This window comes from Rhea americana, unplaced genomic scaffold, assembly GCF_003343005.1.
Source record: "Rhea americana isolate MKP2758 unplaced genomic scaffold, rheAme1 scaffold_247, whole genome shotgun sequence".
Lineage (NCBI taxonomy): Eukaryota > Metazoa > Chordata > Aves > Rheiformes > Rheidae > Rhea > Rhea americana.
Window position 1 is genome coordinate 610,877 of NW_028186365.1, and position 13,339 is coordinate 624,215.

General features: G+C 42.0%; 1 protein-coding gene across 2 annotated transcripts in view; it reads right to left on the reverse strand.

Annotated features, from left to right (window-relative positions):
• Positions 1–366: 366 nt before the first annotated feature.
• The window catches only part of CPA6 (carboxypeptidase A6), an 86,253-nt gene continuing 73,280 nt past the window's right edge, over positions 367–13,339 (reverse strand). For both annotated transcript variants that reach the window (XM_085306782.1, XM_085306780.1), the window contains 3 exons: positions 8,348–8,550; positions 3,121–3,205; positions 367–1,707 (listed from right to left, as the gene is read on the reverse strand). In XM_085306782.1, the coding sequence (XP_085162908.1) occupies positions 1,520–1,707; positions 3,121–3,205; positions 8,348–8,550 (476 nt within the window). In that variant the 3' untranslated portion in view covers positions 367–1,519. The remainder of the gene's footprint in view (positions 1,708–3,120; positions 3,206–8,347; positions 8,551–13,339) is intronic.

Genomic DNA, 13,339 nt, shown 5'->3' on the forward strand with positions numbered 1-13,339 from the left:
TGATTACCTTTTGCATCTGTGAAAAAACTGGCATTCTTAATTAAATATAGTGCTCCTACATGTCATGAGGATTTCCYAGTTGCTAAATTATAGTACTTATTTTGTGAGAATATAGATTATTTTTTTAAAATTACATCCTAGATGCCAATAATAGCTTACAGGTAAGTAAAACTGACAAATCCTTGAACTAAGGCATTTAACAACAAAAAGAAATATGAAGGATACTTCAGAAGCCTTTGAAGATTTTATTAACAAATATGGTTTATTTAGCCTGTTACAGCATAAGATTACACTCAAAATTAATAAAGTAATATATATGCTTTTCCAGATACAATAATGTCAAAAATATTATTTTAAAAGTACCAAAACACCTTGGCAAGTTGTTGCATTCTATGTGCTTCCATTACTATTCTTTAAAAGATGGTGCTTATTCACTGYGTTGCAGCTGTCAAGCTCTCGATTTCACCTCCATCTCAATTAAGAATCTATTAGTAAGTCCTTTAAAGCATGCATAAAACATGACTTCCGAAAATAGCCACATAGCCATAGACCTATAAAACTCACTGTAAGAGTACCGATAAATAAAACTTCGGTTAACATCTTAATCACAGTTTAAGGCTAGCGCCTCAGCCGGTGGAAGTGGGCATATGCTGACCCTAGCAAACCCCAGGTGCATCAGCTGGCCCTTGATTCCACGTTCTAGGACATGGCAAGTTGCTTTGTCAGATACGGTATCTCCATACAGCGGAGTTCCATTTATCTTAGTAATATTTCATTATAATTTGTACAGATCTTTAAGAAAGTTACATTTTCAAAGGTCAKCTCTTGATTTTTGAGTTCACCTGAATATATACATTTGAAAATACATATCTCTGAATACTTGAAGGAAACTTAGGGTCAAATTCTTGCATTACTGGAAAAAAAACTCACAAAAGTGCACACATGCGTGTATGTATATATGCACACACACACACACATACATATATGTGGATGTGTATGTATGCAGAAGCCACATTGCTACTTGCAGTGTRGCCAGCCGCAGCTATATGCCACGCTGCCATTTACTACTGTAGACATGGGCCTGTGTTGGCTCACAGGGTATATATACATGTATGTATGTGATTGTAAATTTTATTCCACAGGCTCTGAGATGGGAAGTCTTCCTACTTGGTGAAGGAGTAAGAACAGGCACAATSTGGAACTTGAATTTTCTTTCACGCATCTCTTGTTGGACCAGGACCTACCCCCCCCCAAAGTCGCTGGCACAGACTCCGAGCGTGGTCATAAAAATAACAAGAGTATTTTACACTGAACTGAAAACTAAGTTGGTGGATCAGCTTTATAAACATCTGTAGAGCAAAAATTGAAGGATTTTCGTTTTTTCACCAGGTCAGTCAGGTAGGATCAACACCATATTTCCAACTATGCTCTACAGTTTTGAAGTAGTTTGACAATTAACCACGCTGTAAGGCATTAACAGTGGCAGTGAAACGCTGAATTCCAGAGCCTAGACACAGCTTCAGTGACATTTCCTCAGCAGATGCAGAGTTATATTTTTAACTGCAAGCATGGTCTCTGTGCAGGTTGGTTTGATTAGCGTCTCGGGAAGCAAAAATCCAAAGTGGCCGGTGTCGCGCAGCTCAAACGCAAATGCATAGGGAATGCCATTCTTGTAGGCCCAGTCCATAGAGCTCCCAGAACTCACATCTGAGGGAAGGAATTCAGAGAACATTACAAAAATGTTAAATGCTTATCCTGTTGAATTTTATCTACAGCACTCAGAGAGCACTTGGGACTAAGCTGTGGCTCTGCCTGATCCCGAATGGGACCTGGGTTCTGCAGGGTCACAGGCTTCACGTGACTCTGTTACAAGCCGAGTTCTTCATAGACAATTCTTTGCAGGGGGAAGGGAGAAAGATGATAAGTAAACTACATTCACCTTTTAAAGTGCTTTTAAAATGCTTTTCTCTTCATTTCTCTCTCATTTGTTTCTGACTCTTTACAGCATGCTAGCTTTTGCATAGGTGGTGTCTAACATTAACAACTCTTCCTGAAGAAGTGGGTTTCTTATGCTTTTTCTTATCCCCATATGTTGGTTATCCAAGACACTTATATTTAGGTAAAGATCCACCTCTCACGTGGCCTGTTTTCTTCTGCACCGGTCTAACATTAATTCACACTGCTGTTCTTTCGAAGTAGTGATTAACTAAGCTGTAGTAAGCACAAGATGGTGACTGTGAGATGGAGGCCCACAATAAAGTGTGGCCTGTAGAGCTCTTGCTTTAACCAAAACACAGCTGTCTTCAACAGCAGCAAAAGAGAAGTAGGAGATTACTTGTGAAAGATCTTGCAATTTACTTAAGCCTCTCACTTTTGCTATTTCCCTTATCCTTACTGAGAGGCTTTAGGCCTCACACACGCTCACATCCACCCAAACAGCCTCAGTAAAAAACTGTGTCGTGTTGAAACCTGTTGAACTTCTTTATCACTCAGCTCACAAATGCTGTTACATATTTAAAAGCCATATTTTAAAGATATTTTGCTCTAGGGGAAAATGCACTTGAAATCACCCTTCAAAAAACGGAAGATGTCCAAATAAAGATACTGTTGCTGTCATTTATCATCATGTAGACACCAAGACATTTGAAACCCAGGTTTTAAAGTGATCCTCTTAAATTTTAGAATGAGCTCTATGAATAGCTGTAGCTATCACAAATGCACAGGAGAGGCAAAGTAGTGGTGAAAAATGAAATCTTATTTGAACTATTTTCTCCCATATATTTTGTAATGAAGTAATACATTTATAGCATCTCATAAAGATATGCTTTTTTAAGATCTTCTGTTCTATCTGTTTTTGTATGTCCTGAAGATGTTATTTGCTAGATTTCCCCCTTCAAACACATTGCATTTTAATCACTCTTATTGCATCAGTTGACTGAATTTTACTGCAATCAACTGACTKCATCAGTTACAAAACTTCCTCTTCTGCCTTCCTCACCATTCACAGCTGGAACAAAGTTCACTTTAAACAGTATTTGCTCYCTTGGTCATAATAAAGGCAATTCCCTCCTTAACTGCAGGTAGGTCAAAGTCACACGTTTGACCCAGAGGGAAACTCACACAAAGTGCTTGAGGCAGGACCGTATCTGTATCTTATCCCATAAGCTGACTGAAGAGCGTTAACAGCATTATAGGCTGCAGATTCCTGTGAGCGGGAGAAAAACAAATCCATAAATTAGATTTTGCATTAAATGCTGTAATAGAATTGGAACCTCAGCTCCAAATCATTTACTTCTGATGCAATGCTGTGTTCCACAAGTCTGTGGAAGTTCATTTAAAATGATTTTAAGAGATAAATACGTTATTTATTTTTATGACAGCAATTCCCTAGTACTGAAAATTTGACTCAGTATTTTCATGGCATAAAGAAGCTTACTGCACTATGAATGATCATCCATTTAATAGCTGGAATTATTTGTATATATTGCATCTATTGCGAGACCAGATATAGGTCACAGTGAGCCAGTGAGACAAAATTATCTTTTTGTGCAGTTTAAAAGCCATGCAAGTGATTTCCTCCAACACCAGTGGCTGTATGTCCCAGTCCACTAACTGCATCTCAGCTGGGCTTGTTATGAAGGAGAAATTGTCTACTGGGGACATCCCACAGTGGTCAGTGAGCACAGAGAGAAGAAGGAAGGAGTTAATTCCACTCCTGAATCCCTGATGGGTTGGTGAGTGTTCAGTGCTGCTCTGACTTTCTCTGAAACCAGGCAATGCAGACTTGGAGAACGCATTCCTCTACCACAGAACTGCAGTTGCAGTATGGTATAAAGTACATCAAGAGCCATGGCGATGCAGGCTGCTTAGGAGGTTCCTGACAGTCTGTGAAGCTCAGTGCAGGAAGCTGGGCCTACCACAAACTCACAGAGTCACACATGGATACCTCTTGTAAAGAAAGAGAAAAGATGCACACAGTCAGAAGAAAAAGGAAGGTTACAACCCTGGATTTGTCCMGGAAAGATTCCCAGAGAATGTACAGTAAAAACAGAGAATATCTAGAGTAACACAGAGAGGTCTCCCTATAGAGAGAGAAAAGTTGAAAGTGCTGGACTTCCAGCTTTCTTCTGAAGCTGTAATGTTTTTGTCAACCGAAGAGCTGTAGGATTCAGTTCATGCAAGTTTTTATGAACATGGCCCTTACAYTGTGGTTCAGCAGACACTAGCCGAGTGCACTGGGGAAGGAGTACTCTACACTTGCTTTTCCACTTGGACACTTTCGCTGAGCTCCCACTCATTTGCCATTGTCAAGAACGAGGATTCTGGYGCATCTTTGGCTTGAGCAGTACAGTTGTTCCCATGGTGGATCTGTTTCAGCTGTAGTAAAGATGCTAGAGAAAACCGCTTTAAAATGTTATTCCAGGTTGGGGGAAAAAAAAAAGTTATGTACTGGCCACACAGTATGGYTTTGGGCAGTTTTCTTTAGACTGAGAAATCACTTCCCAATGGAAGAGCAATTTTTAAAACCCGCTATAAGAATTCATTAGACATCATGAGATTTTTTTTTGCTTGTTTTCTTGGCCTCTGTGTTTCTCAGTGCAGGGATGACATTGCCAGAGACTCCRGCCTGACATTTTCAGCTTGTCTCTTCTCCTCTTACCATCTCCACAACAGACTGTCTGATGACAGCAACTGGTAGAAACAGTTATCACTGCTGGGAATTTCAGCAGGGTTTGGATGTGAGAATAAGCTGACRTAGAAAGGTAACTTCTCACTCACCCTAGCACCAAACATGAGGAGATGGGAGGAGATCAAGGGAAGGGGGAAATGCTGTCGCTTGGGTCTATTCCTCTTCTTATGCATGCTGACATCTCAACTTGTGCAAGTCATGACACACAAGACCCATGATGGGGCTGTATGTATCAGACTGCATGAGAGCAGAGGGGTGGCAGCACGAGCTGCTGGCTGGGAAAGCTGCCTTGCAGGGCTCTGGGGAGTCAGGAGCTCCAGCCACAGYCTGGGGCTGTTCTACATCACCAGCAGTGAAGCCCCAAGTACCAGGTTTGGTCAAAAATTTGGCAAGCAGCCGTGCCTGGCACTTAGGACCCTGGAGCRATGGTGTGGAGCTGGGAAGGTCTGACCACAGGTAGTGCATGAGAGTAGGGCACAGCAGGGCTTCAGCTGTGGGACCTGAGAGCAACTGGGCAGCAAAGTGCCAGGAGATGTGTCGTGGAAAGCAGAACATAATGAGGAAGAAAAAGATTCCACATGTGAGAGTTACACATCACATAGCAGTGAGACTAAAACCACCYAACCTTGATGAAAATATTTGGAAAAAATATTTTGACAATGCCTATTTGAATACAACAACWCAGTACTGAGCTCTGTGCAAAGGCAGCAACGAAGGTCAGCTGGGGAGTGAGTGAAGTACGTGTTYGGCGGATAGGAAGGCATCTCTGGGCACTGGGAACACGCTCGTCTTAGCTCTGAGGGATGCTACTCGTTTCAGCTGCTGAAGTTATGTACCCAAAAAGGGGGACAAGTCTGACCTGTATCGTACACAGTGCTGATCTGATCTGAATAGAACCAGGCAACCAGTCTCTGAACACCCTCAAGGAGAAAGCTTGACATAATACTATCAGATTTTTACAAAGAGATATACAAAATTGGTCATGCCATATGAGGTCACTGTAAACACTCAGGCAAATGACTGTATAGGAAAAAAAGGAATGAGCAGTAAGTGGATTTTAAAACCCTCTGGGTGGGTGAATGTTTCTGCTGTTTATTTCAATCTAACAGAACAATTCCATTTAAGTATCTGAACAGATTTCAGGAGAGTGCTAATAGGAGACCTGTGCCTAACTGAGAACAGAATATGCATGTTGTGATCAGCACACAGCTCTCCAGTTTCAAAGCAACTCTGAATAATTGAACACTTTAATTGAAATGGTAACTGACAGCTCACTAGTACGCTGTGACCCGGACACAAGCATCCTTGCTTTTGCTCAGGATTAATTGTGACCCCCTATTAACAGTAAACATTAATCATCTRCTGTGCATGTGGAGTCCTACAGCTGTCCACTCAGCGCAGTCCACGTGGACCAGCAAAGTTTGCTCCATCATCAGCAGGAAACAGAGACTGCTGCTTTTTAACTCACTATAATTCTCCACGAGAACTCGAGAACTGGAAGCTCAGTTTAAGTGACCACAATATACACTTCAAATATTAAAGATTATACATTTAGGCACCACCAGGTGATGGAGCATTTGGCTGCAAGCAGGTATTAAACTGCAGAAGTAAATAAGCAACAGTATTCCATTCATTTTCACTCTAACTCCCAAACTGTGCTTTCTTAACAACAGGAAATTACTTCATTTTTTTTATTCCAGCATCCCTGCTCTTTTTTTCCCACTGCAAAGAAAAGAAGTGTAAAGTCCAAAACATCAGCAGAATATTTAGAATTGGGATTTGATTTTCATTTGTCCAGGGCTGTTGTCTTTCTTYGTTGCTTTAGGTCTCTGCTCTACTCCTTCTGATGCTGACTGAGAGATCCAAGGTTTTACAAAAGCAAGGAACACCTACCACTCATCAAAAGCCAAATTACTTTTGTCGAAAAGCTTTSGATGGAAAGTAGTGTGTGTGTGCTGAGGGCAGTTCCCTCCCCCATCTCAGAATGGAAATAACTCTCAAGCTACAAGAGCAACATGGATTAAAAATTTACCGGTATGGGTGAAAACCCTCAATTTGAGATTCCTTCTTTCACAGAATGAATTTGCTGACACAGTGTTGTCTTACATTACTCTGGATATTTTCAYAGAGATATCAACAATCATCTTCCCRCAGAGGAGTTGCTGATTCTTCCCAACATCCTGCCTTTTTCTTTTGCTGTCTTGCCAGTTTTACAAAATACGCTTGCACCTGCTGGTCTTCAAAGAAGTGAGGTCCTCTGGTTTCAAATCCTCAATCTACTTTTTTTTTCTTTTTTTTTTCTTTTTTCTTTTTTTGTGTGCGAATAGTACTCAGTAGATCGCTTGGGGAGCTCTTTAATCCCTTTGTCACCTCTCCAAAAGAGTGTGAAGGAGGGAGAGTAAGTAGCGAGTTCATGGCTTTATTTGCTGTGAGGATGCGCTGAACGGCACAAGTTACGGACAGTGCAGCACTGTGTTGTCAGCCTCCACAAGCCTCACGATATTTAGCTGCTCTGCTGGCTTTGTTGACTTCTGGTTTGCTCTATTCCCCAAGAATGACATCAGGCAGGACATTTTTAGCAGCTGGTGAAATTAAGYGTTTTAACAGAAATAAACCAACAAAGAGAGCTCAGGTAGTGCACTGGTGGCTGTTTGGCCTCCTGAGATGACAGCTGAGTGAAACTGCAGTGAAGCTCCAGGGACTAACAACATCATTTATTCCGCCTGGGATAAACCTAAGATGCAGTTAAGCTCCTTTTTGAGTAAATCAGCTGAAACTAGGAAGTTAAGAGTCACTGCAATTTTCAAGGCCAAAATGGGACACAGAAATTTTGGACGGGGACTGAGGGCCAAGAAAGTGGCATGCTACTGCTTGGTGCAATGTGTGTCTGGGCGCAGGAGCAGAGAGAAAGTGAAGCTTGAGAAACATTTCCCTAAGAGAACAGGTTAAAAGGAGGGTTTTATGATGCTGACTGACAACAGAACTCAAACTGTGAGCAGAGGAAATAGCTCTCCTGCTTTTGAATGAGCATGGAATATATGAAATGTGCATATTCCTGGTAAACAGATAGGCTTACATCAAAAAAGCCTATTTATTCTTCTAATAGACAAAATCTTCAAAACATCTGATGTTAATTGCTTGGCTCAAAAGGGCAAAAAAACTACATCTGAGCAGGATGATACATAAAGCAATAGGAACGTTACTTTCAGAGAAAGCTACTACCAACTGATAAATAAACCATTTCATTTTTGTTTTGTTCATAAAATTGAAGATTTTTGTGCTTCTAGTATTTAGGGGGAAGTTCTGAGCACRAAGGGACAGAATTTCAGCTAGATGCCCAAGGACTTAACTACATAATCCCCATTATTATGTTATTTATGTTAATTACATAAAATACTATAATTAAAACTCAAGAACTTATCCTATGAAATAATTTACAGTGACGGATGGACGGAAGGCTAATTTAATCAAATTACTGCTGATTCACTTGGAGTGACAGTTATGTAACCAGAAATGAAATTTTAAGTGGATGCAGAATAAATACTACTCTGTATTAAATGTATGCAAAGCATCAGAGAAAACAGTCTCCTCTCAAAACAGAGTGTATTAAAAATAAAAAATAGAGGTGTATATTCTCCCAAGTGCTAATATACTTACCACACAGCTGAAGTTTGGAATAGTTGCATACTTGTAAGAGTAAGGGTATAGCAGCATCTGTGCATAGGCATGGAAGGACAAATAGGCTTTTATTTGTTTGCGATGTTTGCGAAGAAAATGAGCAGCAGCCTTTACTTCAGGTTCAGACTCAGGAAAGGGCCCACAGTAGGTGTCGTCGCATGGGTGAACTGAAGCACCCTCATCTACAGATTGAAAGAGAAAGCTGAGGTGAGCTATCACAGAGAATCTGTAAGGGTCAAAGTCCGTCTCAACCTGTGTGGGTCTGCGTGCAAAAGCATGAAAAGCAATAAACCAATTGCTTTTTTTTCCATTGATGAGTATGAGCCAGTGGGACCTCACTGCAGCAATCTGCTCATTCATCTAATAGACACACCTAGTTGCCAACTGGCCAGCTACAGGCAGGCCTCTTCAGGGAATGTTTTTAACCCACCAGATAAAGCACAGCTTGACTTCGCTATATTTTCCTCTCCAACTTTCCATAAAAGGGACCTTTCTTTTTTCTTTTCTTTTTTCTTTTTTTTTTTTTTTTGATGGCATTCCAGCATGGAATCATTAAATCATAGAATCAGTAAGGTTGGAAGGGACCTCTGGAGATCATCTAGTCCAACCTCCCTGCTCAGCAGGGTCACCTACAGCATGTTAGACAGGGTTGCATCCAGGCGGGCCTTGAAGAGCTCCAGAGAAGGAGACTCCACAACCTCTCTGGGCAACCTGTGCCAGTGCTCCGTCACTCTCACAGGGAAGAAATTCCCCGTCACGGTCAGGCGGAACTTCCTGTGCTTCAATTTCTGCCCTTTGCCTCTTGTCCTGTCACAYGGGACAACKGAAAAGAGTTTGTCCCCGTCCCGTTGACACCCTCCCTTCAGGTACTTGTACACATTGATAAGATGCCCCCTCAGTCTTCTCTTTCCCAGGCTGCAGAGGCCCAGCTCTCGCAGCCATTCCTCACAGGGCAGGTGCTCCAGCCCTCTGATCATCTTTGTAGCCCTACGCTGGACTCTCTCCAGTAGCTCCATGTCTCTGTTGTCCTGGGGAGCCCAGAACTGGACACAGTACTTGAGATGAGGCCTCCCCAGGGCTGAGTAGAGGGGCAGGATCACCTCCCTCRACCTGCTGGCAACACTCTTCCCAATGCACCCTGGGATACCATTGGCCTTCTTGGCCACAAGGGCACATTGCTGGCTCATGGTCAACTTGTCATCCACCAGCACTCTCAGGTCCTTCGCTGCAGAGCTGCTCTCCAGAAGGTCAGCCCCCAGCTTGTACTGGTGCCTAGGGTTATTCCTCCCTAGGTGCAGGACYCTGCACTTGCCCTTGTTAAACCTCAGGAGGTTCCTCTCCGCCCAGCTCTCCAGCCTGTCCAGGTCTCTCTGAATGGCAGCACAGCCCTCWGGTGTGTCAGCCACTCCTCCCAGCTTGGTATCATCAGCAAACTTGCTGAGGAGGCACTCTGTCCCCTCATCCAGGTCATTGATGAAGAAGTTGAACAGGAYRGGACCCWGTMCTGAGYCCTGGGGGACGCCACTAGCCACAGGCCTCCAACTAGACTCCACGCCACTSATGATGACCYTCTGAAGGGTTTTATTATAACTGGAGGTTTTRTTATAACTGCTGAGGGTTCTTGGGGGGTCTGTTTGAAATCAGAGCRCTACACCTCTTCCACGAGTCACTGCAAAGACAAGTCTAGCTCTTAAGAGCATGTTAATGTTGTAGCTACTGCAGTGGTGGTTACGAGGGCAGGCAGGTAATCTTATCATGCATTACCTTAGAGACTACTTTAAAATATGAAAATAGTCCATAACTACTGCCTATTTTTAGTCTTGTAAACTATGCGGGAAAAAAACAACAAGCTGCATGGGAGGATTGCTCAGTTAGTTAAAACAGAAATCATCTAGAGTTGCAACAGGACTTTCTCTTCTCTTGGGTCAGGAGTTTAATTATGAGGATTTCTTTCAACACATCAACCTGCTCAGGTGGCAGTAAGCTACAGAAGAGAGACCTACATGTAATATCCCATGAGGAAGTGAAAGATGAAACTCAGAAAAGGAGATGGGGCAGTGGCTCCGTTATCATTTAGCAATCCTGGATCTAAGCCACCATCTCATTTACTGCTTATGGACTGGGTTTAAAGGAACAATACTTATGCAAATCAATTGTGATCTTTTATCCATTGATTTCAAAATGCCACCTGTTTTCCACTGCCCTACAGAGTAATATTAGTTTGGTTGTGATATTCTCTGGTGCCATCAGGGACTTAGAGAAGCAGTCTTTTATTAGCTTTCCTCTGTAGAGTAACTACTCCCATCTTCAAATAAAAAGAAATGAGCAGTGTTCTGTGGTAGTACATAATAATATGAACAATAACAGGGTTAGGCAATCAGCTTGATGCCAGAAAAATATCAGAGAGTGAAAAAATTTCATAGTGTAGCTTCATTTATAATATGAAAACAGGAGGCCACCAGTGGGGATTTTAAAAGGTATCAGTGTTTTGATAGCAATGAATATGGAATAGTTATATTGAGGGCAGATGGCCTGCTCCCTGCAGAACAGATGGCCATCAAGTCATCCAAATCCCAGGAGTACCCTGTTTGTCAGATAATATAGATAATATAGCTAAAGGAAAGCCATTTAACAGAGCCYTCAAGAGTTCTTGCTTTTTGGGTGGCTACTTCATCTCCTGTTACAGTGTTGTATCATCATGAATCATAAAAATAAACACTGCTGTTAATGAGCAAGCTACAAGCTAAATGTAAAATGACCCAACAGTAAAAAACAACTCAGTTCAGTGAATTTTGGTGAAGAAAAGATGCTCTGCACTGTTCAGCCTATTGTGGGGAGCCAATGACAATCCCAGCTCTACTTAATGCTTTTCCTTAAGTGAAGCTGGCTGGGAGTGAAGAGACAGAGTTTCCATGGTGCTCACAGATAATGTAAGGAGATCCTCAGTTATCATACTGGAAGGTCTTTTAAAGTAATACAAGAAAGAAAAGAAAGACACAGTAAATATCAACTCCTGTGAAATGTCAAAGTTAAGAGTCATGAGAAGAAAATGAAATTACAGAAGTCAACATGCTGCCTTATTTTTGTACCTGRCAGCATCCTCAGGGAGGACAAGTATCTTCCAATGTCCCTCATAATATCAAGTGGACAAAGAAAGTGTGTGCAGAGACTGGTAAAAACAAGGGGTTTTTTTGGTACAGAAGCAAGACTGTGGGAGTATGGATGAGCTACAGCCCGACCCTCAAACTTCCTTGCAGCCTCTGCTCCTGCCAGTATGTGGTACTGTCCTCAGTGTGTGATGGGGATGTGTTGGAAAATTTACTTCCTCCCCTGCTTCCTTGGAGGCTGGCCCCTTAACTGAATTTGTCTCATTAAATGATCTMGTCAATTCTAAATGTCTCACTATTGCTTTAAAAAATGGTATTTATTGAATATTAAACTATTGTTCTACTTACTGCACGTACATATATTATAAGGAGCATCTCTCTCCTGGAGATCTTGCAATCAGTATTCACCTGGATCTGTATGCAGTTACTGTGCACTATTTTGAGCACAGAAGGCTGCAGAGTGAAAGCCACCACAATCAGTGATACATCCCTTTTATTGCAGTCCCTAGAGTATGCAGAAGCAACATCATAAAACTCGCATCAAAGTCCTACATTGGAAGGAAGGAGGAAAGCAGAAGGGACGCAGCATTATCTCTGCCAAATAGCCGGCTGTAGCTAGCACTCGGCTGCTTCGCTGGGGCCAGACTCCGGCACAGCACACCTGMCTGCAAGCCCCGCGGTGAAGTTCGAGCCTTGTCCGCAAAAGGTAAGTATGACCGAACTGAATTAAAAGGTTTTTTACAAGCATGTGCAGCATAAAATTTTACAGGCATCGTGATTATACAAGCCTCAAAGTGTGATATGATCCAGATTCTCCTCTGCCTCATTTAGTGTCAGATTAATGAGAACATGGGGCCCAGGGCGAGGAGCTTCTGAGCACCAGGCACCCATGAAAGAGCTCTTTATGCTCTGGCAACAATACCAAACTTCTGTGAATTTCCGTTTTAAAAGAGAATGAGATGGAGTCCGGGGCCCAGTTTGAGAAGCAGAGCATGAGCTTGGTGAGATGATGAGCAACCTTGAATAAATTTCCATTTCTCACACTTGCCTTTCATATTTAGTGCAGGAGAGAGAGGCAACAAATAGTGTATCACAACACACGATGTGCGTGCGTGTGTGTGTACGTGTGCATTGCTGCAGTTTCACTCAGCCTAGAAAATACATTTTTTTGCTCATAAATGCCAAAACACCTTTCAGGACTGAGCAAAAAGTATTTGTGTTTTAATACAGTGGCTGGGGAGCAAGTGGCCATCTTCCACAGAATAAATGTATGTGCTCAAAATACCTGCAGTTCTGATTTATAATCTTAAGTAAAGGGCGGTAACAGGGATGCAGGACTTTGTTTCAGTTTTAGATTATTTTCTCAACATAAAATTGCCTCAGAGTTCATGACAGCAACCCCAGAACTATCATCATCTGTATTGGAGGGATTCTTGTTTAAACATAGGCTTTCTTTAACTGCTTCTGTATCTCTTTACTGTGAGTTGATAAAAACTGGAAGCGTATGTTATAGGTCCTTACTGTTTTGAGGTTTTTTTGTGTGTGTTTCTCCCATCTCATTTATAATCACTCCAGGCAGATTATTCACACTTACTTTTATCCTTAACATTTTGCAAAAACTACTTTTTTTGGAGCTTTTTGAACCAAAAAACTCAAAGATTTCCAACGGGAGAGGGATGGGCAGAAGGGAGGGCTGTTGCACTAGCACTGTGCAAACACAATTTCTGCCTTTATAGGTTTATAATGTAAGCAAACAAGGCAGAGAGACACCGAAGGAGAAAACAGCTGCGCAGAGGGGTGAAGGAACTTGCTCAAGACTGGAGAGCAGGGCAGCAGAAGAACTAGGAATATAAGCTAGTAATAG